The sequence below is a fragment of the Brienomyrus brachyistius genome, chromosome 19 (assembly GCF_023856365.1).
Source record: "Brienomyrus brachyistius isolate T26 chromosome 19, BBRACH_0.4, whole genome shotgun sequence".
In the NCBI taxonomy this organism is placed as follows: Eukaryota; Metazoa; Chordata; class Actinopteri; order Osteoglossiformes; family Mormyridae; genus Brienomyrus; species Brienomyrus brachyistius.
The window spans coordinates 13,104,251-13,124,745 of record NC_064551.1 but is presented as its reverse complement, the minus strand read 5'-3'; the positions used below and the strand labels follow the sequence as shown (position 1 = coordinate 13,124,745).

Genomic DNA, 20,495 nt, shown 5'->3' with positions numbered 1-20,495 from the left:
TCACACAGACTATTTTGCGTTTAATTCGAGCACTCAGCGAGATAAATTACCTCATAGTAGATCTATCCTCCTCGTTTATCATGAAACGAAATAGTTCAAAACTCGTTATTTTCGAACCGTGTTGCCAAATCACAAAAAAATCACGATAAAAATGAGTTTCAATTAAGGTTTGTTATGCCGGTCCAATTCAAAATAAGGAACAACCGATCACATATTAATAAAGGCACGCATTCATTTCAATATAACGAAGGGAGCAGCTGAAATAAACAAATAAATGAGATCATATGCACGTATAGGATATTTACAAATACAAGGATAATGTTGAGCCTTAATGAAGAATGAAGAGTCGACTGACATCCGGCAGCGCGTCCTTTGTCCTCCCTCCATCATCGCTGCCCTCCCCGTCTCCCCCTCCCATCCTCTCTTTCTCCGTCTCTCTCTCCCCCTCTTTCTCTGAATTTCAGGGAAAAGAGTGTCTTCTGGTAGCAGTAGACGGCGAACGGCTGGACTTCATACTTAAGATGTAGAGGCTTTTTTTGACAGCGTAAACCGTCAGAAATAAGGCGTTCAACCTTTGGCTGATTTTTCTGCTGGATGTACTGAGATAAAAACAAAATCATGGATCTTTCCTTTATGGCCGCGCAGGTAGGAAAACAGCAGCCGGTATAATTGTGTTCATGGCTTTTGCTTCCAATGAACATGTAGCTACAATCATGTGCGTAAACTTTTAGTAATTTAACTTTTGTCGCCACGCCCTTTTGTTTTTATCTCCTTAAATAATTCCTTAGACTGAACTAATGCGCTTCATTACTGATAATTTGTTTCCTAAGTATAGTAGATGCTAATTAGTTATTGGCCTGATATGCATATGCAAATATTCCTTTATGAACCTATTAATTAACTGCTCAGTGATTAATCGGGACATATACTAGTCATACGTGAGCATTAATTCCTTTATGTTTGCTATTTATTTGCTAAAGCCCGTTTAGGAGCTCCACCGTAGAAATATTATTTTTGTAATTTAATATTCAAAGAAGTGGCTTCAGTGCATTTACATTTGCTACAATCAACAACAGGAGGTCTGTTAATGATTTCTTTTCGTCGCGAAAGGGGCTGTTTTCCTGCTACATGGGTTTTGTAGTATTGTGAAATGCACGAGAAAAGTCCAAATGTAACAATGCTATAACCATTGCAATAGAAAAGACGTCAGTCCCTATTGTCAGATAACTTCTATTAGAGTAACTTTCTTTTCCAGTTACTGTAGGGTATGTGTTTTCTCATTACGCGGTTCAACATGGCCACTGATACTGGTTATTTGCTCTAACAGTTCCCCCTAGCACTAAAATGCCCTCTAGGCGGTGTAGCTATCAGAAGACGGTGATCCTATAGGAAAGTTGCAAGTTGGATGGTTGGGTCAGTATAATATATCCATGCATACATTTGAATTAGCCATCACCAATAAACAAACCAACAAACAAACAGATAAATAAACAGACCTTAAGAAAATAAGCAATACACATGTTACTAGTAACTCTACAGGTAGCAATCAGCAAATCATTACTAGAACTAACTTAATAGAGCTTATATACTGAATTATGGAAATTCATTATTTGTAACATCATTGTGCATCATTTGCACCGTTAATGTATATAAGATCTGGAACCTATCAAGTAAAATACTGAGTCTGCATTATTTATTGTCTATCCTGAAAGGCAAAAATCTGATGGCCCTCTGTCTATAAAGCTTTACAGAGTCTGGTTAACTTGTCAGAGATGTTCAGCACCATCCAGGGTGGCATTATGCCAAAGCCAGGCAGATGTGTACCTGTGTAACGAGTAGCTGGATGCAGAAAGAGCTACTTTAATGTTATCGACATTACCAAAGAAGTATTCCTGACTTGTTGGGGAAAACAAAGATATGAAAAAACAATTCATTCATTATTTGAGTGCATAAACAAATGCCCTAACTGATGTCATACCAGCGTACTCTTTGCCTGGTGACCCAGAGAATTTCGGTACGAAGAACAGTAGATGCAACGTTCAGCCAGGCAAATTAACCTTTTTTGTGCGCAGTCAGGGAATTAACAAGCAGGTGCCAGCCGCTAATTGATGATTCAATGAGGTCCACCTTAATCTTTATCTTAATTACCCTTCCAAAACTTAACTGGCCTTAATACTTCATTGAATACCTTGGGGTTCTGGGATCTAGCTGTCAATGTGTTTCATATTGGATTAATTAAACTCCAGTCTTACTGCCATGCGCCATGAAGAAATTCAGGTAAGGTCTTTGGATATTCATTAATCAAAGGTATTTATAGTCAACCCAGCCCTTAATAGTCTGAAAAACCAAACAGCAGGCATGTAAGCGGCTGTGGTTGGTGGCAGTGGACCTTCCGTAGTAGAGTGGTTGGGCTGTTTGGTGCTGATGTTGAGTAAGGCGTTTGTCAGGATTTCTGATCCTAAACTCCATGTATAGCAAAGACAAGCATGCAGTGTGGCAATGGGGAAAAAGGTCTTTCCATAGATGGATTCCTGTTCATGGTTTGATGCAGTGGAAAAAATAAGCTGTCAAAAATTCATCACCTTAACCGATTGTAGTATAAATATCTGTCTGTATTTCTTTCGTGCTTCTGTTCCGAAAAGAACAGAACAGAACAAAATCAAAAATGATTGAATCTCACACTGATGCAGTGGACTGAGGAGAGCTAACAGTTCCACTGGTAATGACCGTAACAACAAGAATGTTTTTGCTGTGGGTGTTTATCAGAACAAGCCAACCCTCTCGCCTTTATGTAGCTAAAATAAGTCCTTTAAGAATCATGTGGGTAACCAAGAATTTTGGCCAATCAGTTTTTACCCCGATCAGAATGGTTTCCTGTGTCACCAGATGATTCAAATGAACAGCCAACGTTATAAATCCCAAGTCTTGTTACTGTAGATCACATGTGTTCCCCCCCCCATTCTATGCAAGGCCGGTAGGATCAGTCACTGTAACTGATTACGCCATTAATCCCCACCAGCCTCACCTGACTCCGAAAGGACAAATCTTCAGGCTTATTCTAAAAACAATGGCAGCCTCATCAAGCTTTGTGCTGTTACACCCCCCTGTCAAATTGGAGGAAGAGGGATGCAGAACTCAAAGAAAAGAAAACATTGCTAAAAACTTAAGGAAACAGAAGTGAAGTCCATTGGTGGATTATGGCCATTTGTAGTGACTCAGATTCATTGCGCTTGAGGGGCAAAAAAATGCACTTTGTCTATCCTGCGTGTTAACACATGTTTCTAATTTACAGATCACAACCTATTACTTTGTCTGTCTATGGTACAAATAATTTATGCAAAGAATGTAGTGTGATACTGGTCTTCCCAATTAAGTGCAAGTTCAACTCGAAAGGCTTGGGCTGGGTGGGGCGGGACTGCCCCCCACCCCCCAAACTTTGCGCATGATAAAATGTTCATATGGCTGAGAGCAGCAAAAAAACACATTATTCTTTAATAATATCCAACTGGGAAGCTATATGAAATGGATAATTGTCTCCTATATGTAAATGGGACCATCTCATAAAATTCTAAAGACTTCAAAGATTCAAAGATTAATCATTATCCTGTTTTTTTTTTTTACAATTTTGAATGTTACATATTACATCATGATATTATTGAATCTTGAATAGAATGAAGCTTTCATTTCGACACATTCTTATGGTTTATTTAAAATTAAATATCAGTGGGTTATATTATAATCTTCTGTAGCCTATTCCTGGAAGCACAGAGCAGAAGAGTCGGTCCGGAATGTAAATCACTCCGAACAAATTTCGGGTCCATGGCATTTAGGGTATAAATAACACCATAGTAAAGGTAAATTATTTTGACAAAAATAGAGTATAGACAGACTGTCAACAGTGCAACCACACCCTATCGTCCTCTGACCAGTGTAAGGAAAACCGGTCGGATGTTTTAAATATTTAAATACAGTAGTGAGTGACACTGTGCTGTAGGCAGATAGATGCGGGGCTGTGCCTCACTTGAAGCCCTCTTTATTCTAGCTGGATATCTTGCAGTGGTGGGGGTAAGTAGGGCCAGCTGGGTGGATTCCTGAGAAGGCCGTTGGGGGGAGGGAGGGGGGGCGAGCTCCCTTGGGTGAGGTTCAATCTGAGGATAGGTTTGGCTTAATAGTTCGAGTCGTCTGGGTCCTTTTTAATTTGCATCATATTTTGTGAAAATTCTTTTAGAGGGATCTTGACACATGTTTCATTCTCATTTTGGCAAGAAACCCCCCCCCCCCCCCCCCATTTTGTGCCATCCATTCTGCTTTCAGGTCTGCTCTGTCTTCTCACAATGCCTGTTTGATATGTCACGGGCGTAATAAAGCGTATTAAACTTGACAATAAGAGAAAAGAGCATACCTGCAGTACCCTGCTGTACATCATGAGCAAATTTTCCAGTGGAAGGTACAGCACATTTCCCACGCAGTGCATCCCGATATGACCTGCTGAAGGCAAGGTTCAGTTTCACGGGCATATACCTGACATTGTGTAGCTCACTGCATTCACAGTTCACCCACCAGCCACCTACAAGAACATTAAAACAAGATTAGTAAGTGCGTGTGTGTGGTGGGGGGGGGGGGGGGGGGGGGAGATTCATCCTTGTGCTTTTTTCTGTGCATAGGCAACCTTGTCTTCTCAAAAACCTTTGCTCACTTTAACTTCACATTGACTCTGATTTTAATGCGATGGATGATTCCTGACTCCATCCATCCATCCATCCATCCATCCATCATCATACTGTCTATCTAGCATGGGCCACAGAAGAAGGCAAAACCCAAATGTCCCACATCCCTGAGTCCACCTCATCTAAATATTAAATCATATTGAAGTTAAACAAAAGAAAAGTTTTGCTATTGTCAGTTTCTTAAGTGACCAGTTTATGGCGTCAGCCCAAATGGTGCATTAATATCTAGAGTAGAGCATGTGTTTAATATATCTCAGCAGGCAGGCCAGCTCCTGCCGCTTCTGGGTCACACAGCAGGGCTGTGCTGTGCTACAGCGGACGTCTGACAGGTTAGTTCCAGGCCGCCGTGGTAATCTGCTCTTCATTCATCCCTGCCTCCGTAAAGCACCGCAAATGTGAGATATAATCAGACAGCCGCCCGATTGGGATTTGGCACGGTCGTAGGTATCAGTGTCCGAAAGAGAGCGGGGGAGCCAGCGCTCCGTCTGGAACGGCGGTAGGGTGTGGCGGTCACGGTCACACCGGCGGCTGCACGGCTAATAGGGATGATTACACTGCTGCCAGAGAACAAAGGAAGTCATCATGTCTTGCTCCGCCAGACTGCATCCTTCTCATTCTGAATTTCTGCTTCCTGATCACATCCTTTGTCCCCCGTTTGCTGGTCCCACAGTGCGCGGGCCAGCAATATTGGGCCACGTCCTGCTGGAATCTTCCGGGAGATGATGCTGCTCCAGACAGTTTACAGACCCTGACAAGGGCAGGAAGACCCTGAGTGGAGCACAGCTCCCCCTTCAGGCAGTGAGCCTTGGTGCATATGATAGTCAGCCAGTGTGTGGGAACTGCATTTTATTACTGATATCTATTACCAGATTGCTCAGTACTGTAAACTACTTTGTGCTAACAAAGCTGGGTGGGGCTAGACCTCAACGGAAGACATTAGGTAAAAGATAAAATTAGTAGTAAAGTTATGTAATGTTAACTGTCAGTGTTAATGGAATAAGATCATCCTGCTATAAATGCTAGGCAGTGCAAAATAAACTAAATAGTAATAATGATAATAATAATAATGACCCCCCCCAACCCCCTAGGCCCTGACCTGCTTCTCCTGCTTCTTTAAAACCCCACCTGATCTGCTCATTATCTACAATTCACTCATCAATTACCTTTTTGTTCTTAATTTTATTTAAAGAGGAAGGATTTGTAAGCATCATATTTAATCCAGATCTTGAGTTCAAACCCAAATTCATTTATGCATTTACTGCATAACGTAATACTTTAGCAGCTTTTAATATATTTAATAGCCTATCTTTATATATGTGCGTCCTTGTCAGATTGTGGAGGACAGAAAAGTAAAATTGTAGTTTAACTTTGGCTATGAATTTAATGTTTACGTTTTGACAGCGAACTGGCAGTTTCTTCAGCCAAGATAAAATTCCACACTGGCAGAAGGCCGTCTGTCCTGGCACTATGTGTATCGTATAAAACACAGTGACAATAATGTCCACTGGAAGAGCCACCATTACTGAGAAGCTGGATCTGCTAATGGCTGCAGAAGCTCTCCAGTGTCAGAAGACATGCTGGGGTCCAACTTTCAACTGGCACCGGCAACCAAAGCTGCGTCACTGTGGTTTTTAACTGGGGGGCCTGTTTGATTTGACACGGCTGACATCGGGGCAGAGTGAAGACACTGTACTGTACTCTCCAGTGCTGAATTAATAAATGGCTCCCAGGCGACAGTGTGGATGGGGGGGGGGGGGGGGGGGGGCGTGTTCAAAAAAAGGCTGCACTGTAGCTGTGATGCTGTATTTAGCTGAGGAGCTTTTTAATTGAAACATAAGAGGCTTAAGATGACACAAATATTGCCCTTCCTGTGAAATGTAAACGAGTGAGGCCTGCATTCCGCATTCTGGAGGAGTGGCTGCCGTTATCACACTTTATGTGCTTCACAGTGGTTATGCAAATGGGGGGGGGCGTCTCACAAATTGGGTGGAAATGAAATTTCCATTGTGGGTGAAGCCAGCGTCCCGATGAGCTTTCAGCTAACAGGGGAGATTCTTTCCTGAAAGCTCCTACATTGAGCCCCTGCCTCACTGTGACTTAATCTCGTCTCAGTGTGTCCATGCAGATCAGACTGGTGTGGGCAGCGCTAATGCTGAAGACCATAACCAATTAAGAAAATGCAATATGTATACATGACTGCATGTTATTTTGTTTAAAAATCTATTCCCAGAGGTTCAGATGATAATTAAACATGTTCTGGGTTTGTCCAGTCTGTTTATACACAGAATGCCATTTATTTTTCTCACTGGGATACGAGCCTTCAAGCCTGTTGTCAAAATTCATTTCCATACCCACTGTCCACCTGACTCCTCTCCCAGCAAAGACGGTTCTTTCTCCATTTTCCTCAGCTCCCAGTTGTTATGTAACCTCTCAATTACTCTTACTTCTTCTTCAGATGAAGACTAAGATTTTTTTTTTATAAAGCTAAAATTGTAATCAGCCCCCAGAGCCTCTACGGTAAAAGACTCCAATAGAAAGCTGGGCTCCCGGATAATTGGCGCAGACAAGGACGTAATTCTTTACAGTAAACACGCCACTTCCTTTTAGCCTCAGAGAGCTTGGTTCTTGAGGTCAATTTGAACAAAATGAGAACATAAAAAAAAGTTTTAAAAAAACGGCTGTATGTATTGTTGGGAGTCGGATTGGGGAGCTTGTGCTTTCATGCTCGGCTGGTTTGATAGTGGCTTCCAATTAGCTTCATTACAAAGTCTATTCTGCTCTTGATTCCTTTGGGAAAACCACGCAGGGGAACACACCGGGCGTGTTTTATGGCTCCCGCGAGGTTACTTTCATGTTTTGAGTCATTATGATAAATATTTAGATATTATATTTTTGGTCATGCCTGAAGTCAATGAAGTTTTATTTAGGACATAAGCGATGTGACAGACTGCATCTCTGATGGGTTTTTGCATTTGATCAGGACCAGAAATGGGTGAAACGTTACTTTGTTCATTTCATCACTGCTTTATTTTCCTGTTCTTACAGTCACTCATCGTTTTAAAAACATGTTCTTGTACAGTAGAACAAAAATTGTTACTTATTTAAAAATTAATAAAAAAATAATGTATTTTTGAAATGTAACTTTAATCAGTAATTCTTTTGAGCGACCAAGAACTGTCAATATTCTTCCAAGACTTCTAAGTCCACCATCTCATGCATTATTCCATCCATCCATCCATTTTCCAAACCGCTTATCCTATTGGGTCACGGGGGGTCCGGAGCCTATCCCGGAAGCAATGGGCACGAGGCTGGGAACAACCCAGGATGGGGGGGGGCAGCCCATCACAGGGCACACTCACACACCATTCACACACACAACTACGGGGCAATTTAACAAGTCCAATTAGCCTCAGCATGTTTTTGGACTTTGGGGGTGAAACCGGAGTACCCGGAGGAAACCCCACGACGACATGGGGAGAACATGCAAACTCCACACACATGCGACCCAGGCGGAGATTCGAACCCGGGTCCCAGAGGTGTGAGGCAACAGTGCTAACCACTGCACCACCATGCCGCCCCTCATGCATTAATCATTAAACTTAATTTATGGCATTGTGCAAATAGTTTAAATTCTGATTTGATAATGTGTTAATTGTAGTAATTGGTACAAAATTTATTTTGTATAAATATTTAACATCAGCTGTCTGTGTATGGTTTTTGTTTTCCAGCATCCAATCACAGAATGCACAGTGTATAAGAAGCAGTGGGGTGGAGCCTATCCCAGGCAGCACATGTCACATGACAGGGGAGCACCCTCAATACAGGACACACACACATAATCCCAAACTATGAACAGCAGTACTACCCACTGCACCATCGTATCATAACACAGTTTCATATGAACTAATAATTTCACGTGTAGTCATTTTCCAGTGCAAGGTACTTATTTTCTGATTTAACATGTTACAATTTAACAATGATCATCAGTCAGTGGATACAGCTGTGCAGTGATACAACTGCCAGTAATTCGGCTACAACTTCGACTGGCTTCTCTGTTTATGATCCAGATGAAATTTGATTAATGGTTTTATATTCCTAATTTCATGGCTCTTAGTTCGGCATCAGAAGAGAAGCACGTATACTATTCATCGTGAGAATTCGGTGCATAAAAAAATCTCTTCAGAAACTGAATGTTTACGGACTCGGCGCCACGTTAAGGGTGGAGCTTATAAACCCTGCTCACTTGAGCGTACTTTATGAGAAAAAGACGGTGATGCTCATTGCCAAGATCCATCTGCCACAGGAGGTGTTCAGAGTGCTACCTTAAGGTGTCTGCAGTTCTCAGTCCATTTTCTGGTTTGCATGAGTGTACGAGGGTGAGTCATCAGTCCTGGCAGTGAGATATTATTGTTTCGGAAGGGATGGGGGCTCCGCAGCAGCCTGGGACTCGTGTCCAAACCAGCTGCCTGTGCGGACAGACTTCATATGCCCCCCGGATCTGGCATCACAGAGTGGAGTCAGGCCCGAGGTTTGGCTGGTGTACACTGCAAGGAGTGTAACTAACAGTCCATAAAGGTACCAGACCACCAATTAGGCAACACAGGCGGATCTGAATCTCCCTGATCCCTTGGTCATCAAAGGAGGAGCAAGCATTTCACGTTAATCAATCGCAGTCTTCACTGTATGACATCACCACATTTTTTTCTCATTATCAGAATCAGCTCAAGTTTAGGGGTCTGTGATTGGAAGATCGCTGGTTGGAGCATAGCCATGGTCCCTTGAATGAGATCCTTAACCCCCAGCTGATTGTTGTTATTATCATCGTACAATAAATGCGTACCCCTACATGGTCTGTACAGCCTTTGCAGGTACGCATGTTCCTGTGTCCTCTGCTCTGTTTTTATTGGAAGCACTCCTTTTAAATAAGACTAGTAACATGATGGACTGGGATCCTCTCCAGGGTGTTACCCTGCCTTTTGGGTAAAGCAACAGGACCACCTGAGACCTTGTACTGGGAAAGAGGTTGGAAGATGGATGGATGGATGGACAATAACACCAATAATAAAAATAACAGCAAAAAATAAACTGTTGTGAAATATTTAATTAAACAGTGATATTCTGGCTTTTAACAATCGATAATTCATTTTATGAGCCATAAATTAATTTATACTTATTTTACAATGGTCCAGACCACAAATGTAACAAAATACAGAAGCATGTAAGAATCCTTTGTCTGACCAGAATGTCATCAATCTGTGTAAAAGGGCCCCTTCTTTTGTGTCTGTGTTGCTTTTTATGCTTAGATACTTAAACCATTTAGACCTTCTGGTTCCTTCTATAGGTTATAATACAGGCTGTCATATATGGTTACATTTCATATAGTAGTATTATACAGCTAGGGGCTCGGGGTATGAAAGCAGCTCAGTGATTTAGGGGGGGCTTAATGGAATAAGGAAGCTCACATTGTCTCATCTTTGACCCCCAAACTGGCATCATTTACGGGCCCAAATGCTTTTTTGTGAACACCGAAGATAAATAATTCCCGTGGCCTTTCCTTGTTACCTCGTCGTCCTAACTGAGAAATTCAGTCTCCGTGCTGTTACCCGTCAAATGAAAAGAGGTCAAAGGCAGAAAAGTAAGCAACATATCGGAATGTCATGAGTGGAACGGACTGAACCACAGCTGGGGGTGGATGGGGGGGGTGGTTATTGGTGATTCTCGGTATAGACCAAAGGCTGCATTTGAAGAGCAGTCTCCGACTTCTGGTTCTTTACATAGCCTTCCCGTACATAGCTATGGAGAACTCAAGGATGTTTATGTTACTCGAGTGAGGGATCCTTCTGTAATGCCCTGTGAAATCTGCCAGGAATATTTAGCGGCGTTCGTGACGGAACTCCCCGGCCAAAGATTATCTGTGCGGAAGTAATCTGCCGTTGAACATTTTTAGTGATGTCAGGTTCAAAACATGCTACTCACGCATATCAGCGGAACTGTTATCTAGCAGCTTTGGACAGGCTTATCTTCATCGTTTGTTTGTTTGCACAAACGGCAAATGGAACTGCAGTTGTCCCTTCAAAAAAAAGTCATACCACTAAACAAGTACCATTCAACAAAAGGGGCCTGTCTACACGAGGACCGTAATTGTGTTTCAGGCTTATTGTCCCCCCGCAAAGCAGGGACAATGTCTATCTTTTCTAATGGTATCTGATTCAGGAGTGGTGGTGACTCCCTGTGTTCGTTTGGCAGTAACTCCCTGCTTTTGATGTTTTGGCAGAGAATCCCTCTGTTTGTTTTGTTAGAACGAACCAGTCCTGCATTTGCTATACATTCACCTCACAGAAAACCACGTTACGTTCCAAATTACACCTGCCCAGGGACCAAGAGGAAGGCAATTATCTAAGGAGGCCTCATTATTATCGCTCATAAGGGATGCTCTTGTGTTTTTATGCAATTATTATTCATATGCTAACAAGCAAAGCCTCGCTGTCTGTATCCCACTGCTATTCAGGAATCAAAGGTATCCAGGCTTTCATAAGATCCGTGAGAAGTCATTTGGAATTATTCTTATGTATGACAGCGTGAATGAAGATTAATGGTAGTTAATGCCTTCGTGAGTTTCACTGCTCATCCTCACCGTGTGATCATGTTCGGCTTCTGGACATGGTGTGGAACAGGGGCAGGAGATGGGCAGAGAGATCAGCTGTGCTGAGGACCGACTGTCTGAACTGAAGATGTCGGAGGTCATGGGAAGACAAGGCTGTTGTCATTAGGGGCGTAACAATTCTTTGATTCTGTTAAGGCCACAATACGATTTAATCAACTCAATTAACAAACATCAATTCATATTATTAAACCATGACTATACACCAAAACACAAAAAATGTCTCACACAAAGCAAACTAGTTTCTCACACTACAGATCGATGCTAGGCAGTATATTCGACGCACTTTAATACAACTATGCTCTTACGTTATGAGAGTAAGCTATACATATCCAGAAATAGTTTATTTTGTTGTTAAAGTACAAATGCTATTTTTTTCAACATACTGTTTTGTTAAAATGAAAAAATAAACATTTCTTGTATTTTTGGAATTTAAATAAATTCCACTGTAATCAGCTTATGTTTCACTGTCTTGAAAATATTGATCGTGCATTACTGAATCGGATTCAGTCATGTTGTGTTACAGAAACATTTCAAATATCGCCAGATATTGAATTGCTGTCTTGCAATATCAAAATCGAATTACATCATGGCAAAGCTTACTGTTCACACCCCTAGGTTTCACAGCATTAGGAATCCCAGAATTCCGGACTCTTGGGATAATGCTCGTCTTGATCTATTTTGAACAATCATTTCTGCTCAGGTTTACGAAGGTCATACGTAATACGAATGATGGAGGATTACAGGATTTCCCTTTATAGCCCAACTGGACTTAGATGGCTTTTTTAGCAGACAAGGAAAGTCTTTTGTTAAGCGGTACATCCTAAATGTAGGTGAAGGCTTTGCATATTCAGAAACTACATCTGTTATTACATGAGTAATACATGAGATGAGTTTCACACATCAGATGGACAACATGCGAGCTTCAAGAGAGTGACGGAAACAATTTTGGGACACGAAGTAAATAAGTAAATATAGTGTTTTTCTCTGTACTTACAATGTTCTGCTTTCACTGCAGAGCAGTGCATCAAGGCTGTTGTCAGTGCATACCCTCTGTGTCATTCACGTTGTTGCAAGGAGTTTGGAACCATACAATGGGGAAAGCAGTTTAAATTCTCTGGATTAAATTACCAAGCCTAATGAGGTATGATGCAGCACATCACAAGGGGATAATTTCTGTGCCTCTGATCTGTTATCAGTTTGCCTTTGAGATACTTTTCTGAAAGTGAAAACAGAGCATATGACAGGAGTGGAACTTTAAACAGAACTACAAGGCTTTTTTCCACAAAGATATGAGATATTAATATGCCCCCAAAGAGTTCCCAAGTCACAGCAAAGAACATTCCAGAAACTTTTTCCTGTTCAGCAGTTGAACTTGAATTTGACACATGTCATGGCAAATTAAACCTTCAAAATGTGAAAGGTAAATAATCAAAGGGAACATTGCTTGATTTTGTCAAATTTTCTTGTTTATTCAAGGAACTCAACTTTAAAAGAAAATCTCTGACACTGCATGTGTACCATTCAGCTACGCCAATTTAAAACAACCATTCCTCAACTCTGAAGGTTAAGGCTGCCATAGTATCACTGAAACCCTTCACTCTAGCGTACCCATCTTGATCGTGAAGATCAGTCGTGTCCTTAGCCCATCCTCAATGTCGGACTATAAGGCCACTTGCATGTTGTTCAGACATTTTCAGGGGGGGACGTCGCTCTGGGACTTCGAGACAAGTAGAAACAAAGAATCATCCTGCACACAGGCTCCTCCAGTTGCTACAGTAACCAAGGCAGAGAGATGAAGAAGATTGCTGCATTGAGGGAACCGCAGAGGCACTAAAGGCAGAAAGTATCTGAGTATTTGCCGGCCTCCTCTGAGGGATGAGTGATCCTCTGGTACCTCGCTGTTGAATGTGTGCCAGAAGAACACGGAACAGAGCAGGATTATATTTAAAATATATGTGAACCTGACATTGCCCATTTCAGTTTAAACAACCCAAACATCATTTCACTGCTAAATATGAGATGAGCCTGCCATTAGGGTCAACGTAAATCCTTGCAAATCGATGTTTGATACGACCTGCGTTTGGGTCTCCGTGAGGTCGATCCAAGGCTTTAAATAAAACTCCTTCTGTAGAACAAGCCCAAGGCCCAGACTGTCTTCATCCGGCCATCGATGGATGTGGTCTGCAGCTCGCTTCGCTGTTCCGGAACACAGGAGCTCTGACAGAACGCTAATGTGCAGCCATCCATCAGCATTAGACGATGACAGGGAGATGATCACCATCGTTACTGTGGTGCCTTTGGTTATAAACGATGAACCTGTGTGGAATTAAAATATCTCTTAGCGGCCATGTCTTCCGAGTGACACTAATTATAGTTCTGGTGAATTATATGCATATTTAACAAGTGTTAAAAATTGCAGCCTGATTTTTACCTCCTTTTGAAATTACTTTTTATTTAAAAAGTTTAGCTATATAAAGTACATATTAAAAGAATGACATTTTTCGAGACAAGATAAAAACTCCTGTACAAAACTTTAAAATTGACAAGACAGAAGAATACATTCTTTTTACTGGGAAAAGTAAAATAACTGACTAGACTTAAATATCCGTACATTAGGAATACTGCAATAAACATTGCAATCTAATATTGGTTTAGAGTTTTATTTCTGAAACAACTTTTAGCTTGTCTTTATTACTACTTTTGCTTTGATGTAAAAATTCTTTAAACAAAGACAGAATGGCAACAAGATGCCACAGCAAAAGCCGTGCTGCTAGGCTCCGACAGCCTACATGTTCTGTGTAGGAGGGGGCTGGTCTTGACTATGCCACACTCATTATCAGTTTCCATGCAGCTGTCAAGAGAAAACACCATTTGTTGCTAAGCACTGCCTTTGGCAACAGCCAATAAGATCTCTGGGTTCAGGGTGAGTCACATTACAGTATAAAGCCATAAGAAGGATGACCGGTGAAAACAGGCTTGGGGACATGATGCAGACACATACACTGATAAATAAATAGGCAACTGGAAAAACTCTACTTTGAAATGCAGTGTTAGGCATACCTTTGATTAATTGTTATTAAACTGTCCTATCCTTATTTTATTTCTCTCTAAACGTAAGTGTGCTTATCTTACGTGAAACTTTAAATGCACGACATTATTTTATGTTTCGACATATAACAGAATTGTTCCAAAAGGTTTCCATCAGCTCGTTTTTGTGTGGCGATAAAAGTTTGTTTAGTTCTGTTAAACCAGACTCTGAGTTTGTGGCAGGTCCAGTACAGAGGATTAATTCGTTCGCTATGAGATCATTTACCTGTGTTCTGGAAAGATATGGTAAGCGGCTGTTGCATATTAAATAGCAAAATAAATTTTACTACACACTAACGTTGACAAATCTCTGAAAGTTTTACCTGGTACTCAATGTGCTTAATGTGACAATTTTATTTCTCGTCAGAACACAGCTTTCAAGAATTTGAGCCATGGTAATACTGCGTGACTTTTAGGGAAGGGTCTCTCGAGACATTGAGTCCTTAGCATGTCATCTGTGTGTCAAGGCTTCTCTCGGGGATGATGTGTATATATAGGAGTGTTTGGCTTGTAGAAAGCAGCTTTAAATCAGTGTCCAGCCCAGGAACAAGAGTCCTCATGGTGGCACTGTCCATCTACAACACACTTTTGTTTATGTTCAAATGTATCTAAGGACATGTAAAACCTTTGAGCAGGTTGCATAGTGAATATCTACAGCTTGTGCATCCCCTGTCTGGACGAGTTTGCTGGTATCTTTTCAGAGGATTACAATGACGTGACAATAACACATATGGCCGATTGCTCTCTGTAAGTCATTGGGGGAGGCAATCATTTCCAGAACGATGGAGGGATTCAGCGTGAACGCATGATTTTTCATTGTAATGCCACCACTTTCAGCTGAGGAACTTCTGCCTCTTTATGAGTCGAACCCATAAACGCTTCGCTTTGCAGGCATTCATATAGCCAAAGCCTGTCATTTGGTGGAGACCGCAATGACTTTGCCCTTGAATGCACTGTAGCGCACCCGCGTCAGACGTGAGAACCTCAAAGGGACGCATTTCACACCATTACATGCAAAGTGCCATCAGTGGTGCTCAGCTGCTTGCTCCTGCGAGTGGGTGGGTGTGTGCTTGACGTTTGCATGCCCGTTGGGTGTATGTGTGTGCTCGCCTCCCCAGTGTGTTCCGCAGTAACGTGGGCGCGAGAAACATAAGCCGAAATCCGCCTCCTTATCCGACCGCAAACAGTATGAATCCTTCATCTCCATGGCAGTTGCGGTGTGTATACTGTATACAGAACAACAGTAACTACCAGAATGCATTAAAAAACAGTTTTCATCTCTCAAAGCCATGTACGCGTTCCTGGAAAGACACTTAATTGTGGTGTCCTGGAATATGTCTCCGACTCAGAGGCAGATCGCATGCTTGTTAGCATTTCTACTGTTGCGCTGGGTACTGAAGACACGCTATGAGAAATTTGAAAAGATAATTCCTGTCCCCTGAAACAAATTGCAATTATAGCAGCACCAGATTTTCCCCAGAAGCTTGAAAGCAATGCTAAGATGTCTTGAAAAGCCCACAGAAGCCCTGGAGTGGAGTTTGCATGGAGGCGGGATCTGTTATCGGGGGTCCCGGCGATGGCTGCTGCTGCATGGGCATCTGTACTGAACGTCCAGGGGTCTGGCAAAGAGTACAAAGAGCCGTGCTCTCTACTGTAAAGCATGTCATTCGGATGGACAGGAAATCGATTGTATTGAACCTTTGGATTTACATTCAAGGTCCGCAGTGACTGCTACCATATTCTGAAGCATTTTTTCTTTAGTAGCAGACTGATAGATTCTCCTTCTGGGAGCATTTTAAGGAAACCATTTGCGTTGTTCACAGAAGTAATTTCAGGGAACAATTGTCGGTTACTAAAAGCCAGAGTATCTGATATTCTGACTACCCAGGCGCCTGTGATTTAATGGCCAATTGTAGCCAAATGAATCTTAAGTTCCTCACACACAAAAGCTGCATCGTGTTTCTCTCTACTGGGGCTCTCAGACGCCTCACTGTAAGAGAGCTGTCTTGCGTAGGTGTGAATCAATGGGGTAAATCTGAAATTCTCCACTCTCCTTCCTTGTTCCAGAATTTCCTTTTATTTTTATAGCTAGGGGGACTCCACAGTACATAAGACAAGGCAATAAAACTAAGGAGTAATACTAGCTGAAGTGGAGGTCACAGTTTTTGATTTATATTTTTTATGTTACCAACAGTTATGATGATTAAGTGGGAATACTGTGAGTTATTCTTAATGTCAGCCAGTGCCCGTGTGTGTGTGTGTGTGTGTGTGTGTGTGTGTGTGTGTTTATATTACATTGTGGGGACCAAATGGTTAAGGTAAGGACTGGGTATGGGGTTAAGGTTGTTACTGTATTGTTGGGATTAAGGTTTTTCCCACAGAGTCCCAACAAAAGTATGAATAGGTGTGTGTGTGGGTCATGTATATATTACATTGTGGGGACATTTTTCCGTTCCTCACAAGGGGAAACTCAATGTCATAAAACATGTGACTGCAATCAAAAAACTAAAACAGGCAAAATAGTTATATGAGTACAACCGTATGTGTGTGTGTGTGTGTGTGTGTGTGTTGGTGCGCTCGTGCGTGCGCATGCTTGTCTATGTCTGTGTGTCTGGGCGTACATGCTATTTGGTTGAAAACAGAGCATTCCTGAGCCGTATTGCCACAGACAGGTATGTACATTGTGTCTCAGTACATACTAATCCAAGAAAAAACACTGCACTGCAAAATGCAGTTCGCAATATGTATCAGTGTTACACAGTGGATGGCCAAATAGCAGACGATGCTGCAAACCCATTGCAGACCTGAAGATGTTTGAGAAGGAGAAAAGCCAGATGCAAGTCAAAGAGCGGTTCATGTGTTTCTGCTGATCCAGAGCAGGTCTGCCGTCCCGCAGGTCTGCCGTCCCGCATGTCTGCCGTCTTGCAGGTCTGCCGTCTTGCAGGTCTGCTGTCCCGCAGGTCTGTCGTCTTGCAGGTCTGCTGTCCCGCAGGTCTGCCGTCTTGCAGGTCTGCCGTCTTGCAGGTCTGCCGTCCCGCAGGTCTGCCGTCTTGCAGGTCTGCCGTCTTGCAGGTCTGCCGTCCTGCATGTCTGCCATTCCAAATACCTCGAACTGAGAAGTATACTTTCTAGCTTTTGGGAGAAAAGGTTTTGCAGTTTTATCTGCACTATTAATCAGTCCAAGCTGGGGGTGACAAAGCTCTGGACTCACATTAGACGTGGGTATAGGTTATGATGCCCGGATGGTGACAATCAGCATCATAAACCTAACAGCCAAGTACAAATCCCTGTAGAAGACTCCAGTCCAAAGATAATTAAGAATAGCTGTTGGGAGTATTCCCAGATTGCAGCAAACAAAGGAAATGAAAACCTTTTTGGGGTTTAACAGTGCAATGCGTATTGTTTTATAATCACAGCACATTAACATGTGGAAAAGCTTGCTTGATGCTCAGTGAAATCATTTGGTGGTATGTTATTGCTGAACCTTCACATACCACCCTTTGTCTGCTCGCCTTGTGGAAGGTATGATTGCCATCAAGCAGCAAGGCGTATAACCATGAGCTGAATTCATCCTTTTGTTTCTAATTTGCTCTTTATGTCTGTTGAATATATCATGCAAAATGACATTTTGATGTATATATTGTGAACTGGTCATTGAATGAATTCCATATCGACTTTTCAAGTCAAAGAGAGAAGAAAATTTTTCATTTTTATTAAATATATATATTTATATGTGTGTGTGTGTGTGTAAAGTAATAATGAACAAAAAAATGTAATATTACACGAGTAGCTGGGGTCCTCTAACTAATTATTACAGCTTCTAGATGAGTAAAAATGTGAAAAGCAAAAGTTTGTCTTTTATTCATTATTCATCTGGCACAAAGAGATTGGCACACGGCTGAAGGGGCACCTAAACTCATGATTCATGGATTTCAATCTTCACTGCAACCATTAAATTTATGCAAGCACCCACAGCATGCTTAATATTGCTGTAATAATTTAAATTTCCAGTATTTCATACTTTCATAGTGGCAGTAGCTGTGGTCTATGACGACTCTTAGTCACTGTTGCGTTTTGAATGTGATTCCTGCTAATGTTTTCTTTATAGAGCGTTAAACAAAGTAACTTCCTGTCCTTTCCTGCAGATCCCTGTAATGACGGGCGCCTTCATGGACTCGCCTAATGACGACTACAGCACAGACCACTCGCTGTTCAACTCCTCGGCCAGCGTGCACGCCGCAGCAATCGCTGCCAACAGCCAGCAGGAGGAGCCGCAGCCCATGTCCAGAGACGCCATCTGGCTGTGGATCGCCATCGTGGCCACCATCGGCAACATCGTGGTCGTCGGGGTGGTCTACGCCTGCACTTTCTGACTCCCGCGCCAGCTTGCGAATCGCGGGCCTCCTGTTGAGGCCTGCAGTCGGAACTGAGACTGGAGGAAGGATGCGGCTGCTTCAGACATTTTCCTACTTCACTAATAAATTTAATTACTTTTTTTTTGAGGTCATTTAATCCTTTACGTCTTTTTAAACTTTTAATTGGAATTCGTTCAAAGACAAGGGGGATACTTTTCACTTTTAAATTTAACTAGTGAAGAAGGTAGCATCGGTGATGTTATCTGTATTTGAATAATAGAAGTTTAAATATGAATAAGTGTATATATGTGGGGGGGGGGGTATTCTACATGCAGAAAGTGGCCTTCAGTTAACCCAACGACTGAGGATAAATTACCCAGCCTGATTTAAATAAAATATCATTGTGCTACAAACCCATGATGACCTATCATCAGAATGACCACAGCTTACTGCCACAGGGGGGTGAGATAAGCAGGGGCCCTGAAAAGCGGGGGGCGGGGGGAGAGTGGTAGGGCCAAACGTTTGTTATATAACCGGATTGCAGCCAAATTAATGTAAAGTTCCTAAAATGCTGTTATTACTCTTCATTAATGTTTCCTTTCCTGGTGCCACATGTGCTTTCATGGGACCTGAAGTCTCCAGCGACTGGCCTGAGATGATGGCGCCTTTGTTAAAAGTGCAAGACTTTAAGTGCACATGTAGGTACACTTATTTTGCCTCGTTATGTGATATTTTGCCGATTTCAAGGTTCCCTTCATAAATTATAACTCACCATGACACACAGACACACATATCTACTTTAGTCTGAATATGTTTTAACACTAACAGATCAAATGTATCACTGAGATGCACTGAACAAATATTAAAATACCTGTATGATCAGAGGGAGTATGGGGCACAGTAAATAATTAAATCACATTTTAAGTAACTTACCAGAATTTTTAATTTTTTTTGAAGTGCAACATTTATTTCAGATGATCCGATAAGATGATCTTGTGTCTTTCAAAGACAGCTTGGACAATCTTTCAAATGTTTTATTTTGTTTAATTAATGACGTGTGAATTTGCATACTTTACGCTTTTTGCGAGTCACTCATGTGGTGATTCAGGGCTGCATATTCAGGCCCGTGAAATCTTCTGCTGCTACAATTCCTACTTTATTGTGTTTTGTATAAACTACGTTTGTCTGTATGAGATTCAAAGCCAGGACTGTGGCACCCCCTGAAAACTGACAATCCAATCGGCGGAGCAACTGTCTGAAGCATAAAATACAGGAGACAGGAAATGGCGAATCTTTCTGATTGTCAGACAGGCACACATTTAATCTACAAACACTGACTTCCCAAAATTTGGAACTGAAACCGAGAAGCCAAATGCACTACCAAGCATGCACAAAAAAACCCAAGTAACCATGGTGATGAATCCTCATTAGATGGGATGTTTCAAAGGTATTGTTCAAACCTCACTGATATCCGAATTTAATGTAAGCTATTCTAGATCAACTCCTGGTGATCTAGGCATTAGTATAGTACAGTTTCTTATATCTGCTCTCTGCTGTCTCAAGGGACATGGAGAACAGACTTTACATTGCAAAAATTGACCTTTTTGATTTATCTTTGTCTGTCATGCTTGTGTGTTTAATTTTTCGATTGCTGTGGTTTTG

At 41.8% G+C, this 20,495-nt stretch overlaps 1 protein-coding gene across 1 annotated transcript; it reads left to right on the top strand.

Annotated features, from left to right (window-relative positions):
* The first annotated feature begins 377 nt into the window (after positions 1–377).
* Positions 378–19,327, top strand: LOC125714352 (uncharacterized protein C14orf132). Its single transcript, XM_048984879.1, has 2 exons — positions 378–645; positions 18,624–19,327. The coding sequence occupies exons 1-2, from the start codon at positions 619–621 to the stop codon at positions 18,849–18,851; spliced, it is 255 nt and encodes an 84-aa protein (XP_048840836.1). The 5' UTR covers positions 378–618; the 3' UTR covers positions 18,852–19,327.
* The last annotated feature ends 1,168 nt before the right edge of the window (positions 19,328–20,495 follow it).

What these genes read in the sequence shown, in the direction of transcription:
- LOC125714352 (XM_048984879.1), top strand. Translation starts at nt 619, where the DNA reads ATGGATCTTTCCTTTATGGCCGCGCAG. An exon ending in TTTCCTTTATGGCCGCGCAG is followed by an intron (nt 646 to 18,623) that starts GTAGGAAAACAG and finishes CCTTTCCTGCAG; the next exon opens with ATCCCTGTAATGACGGGCGC.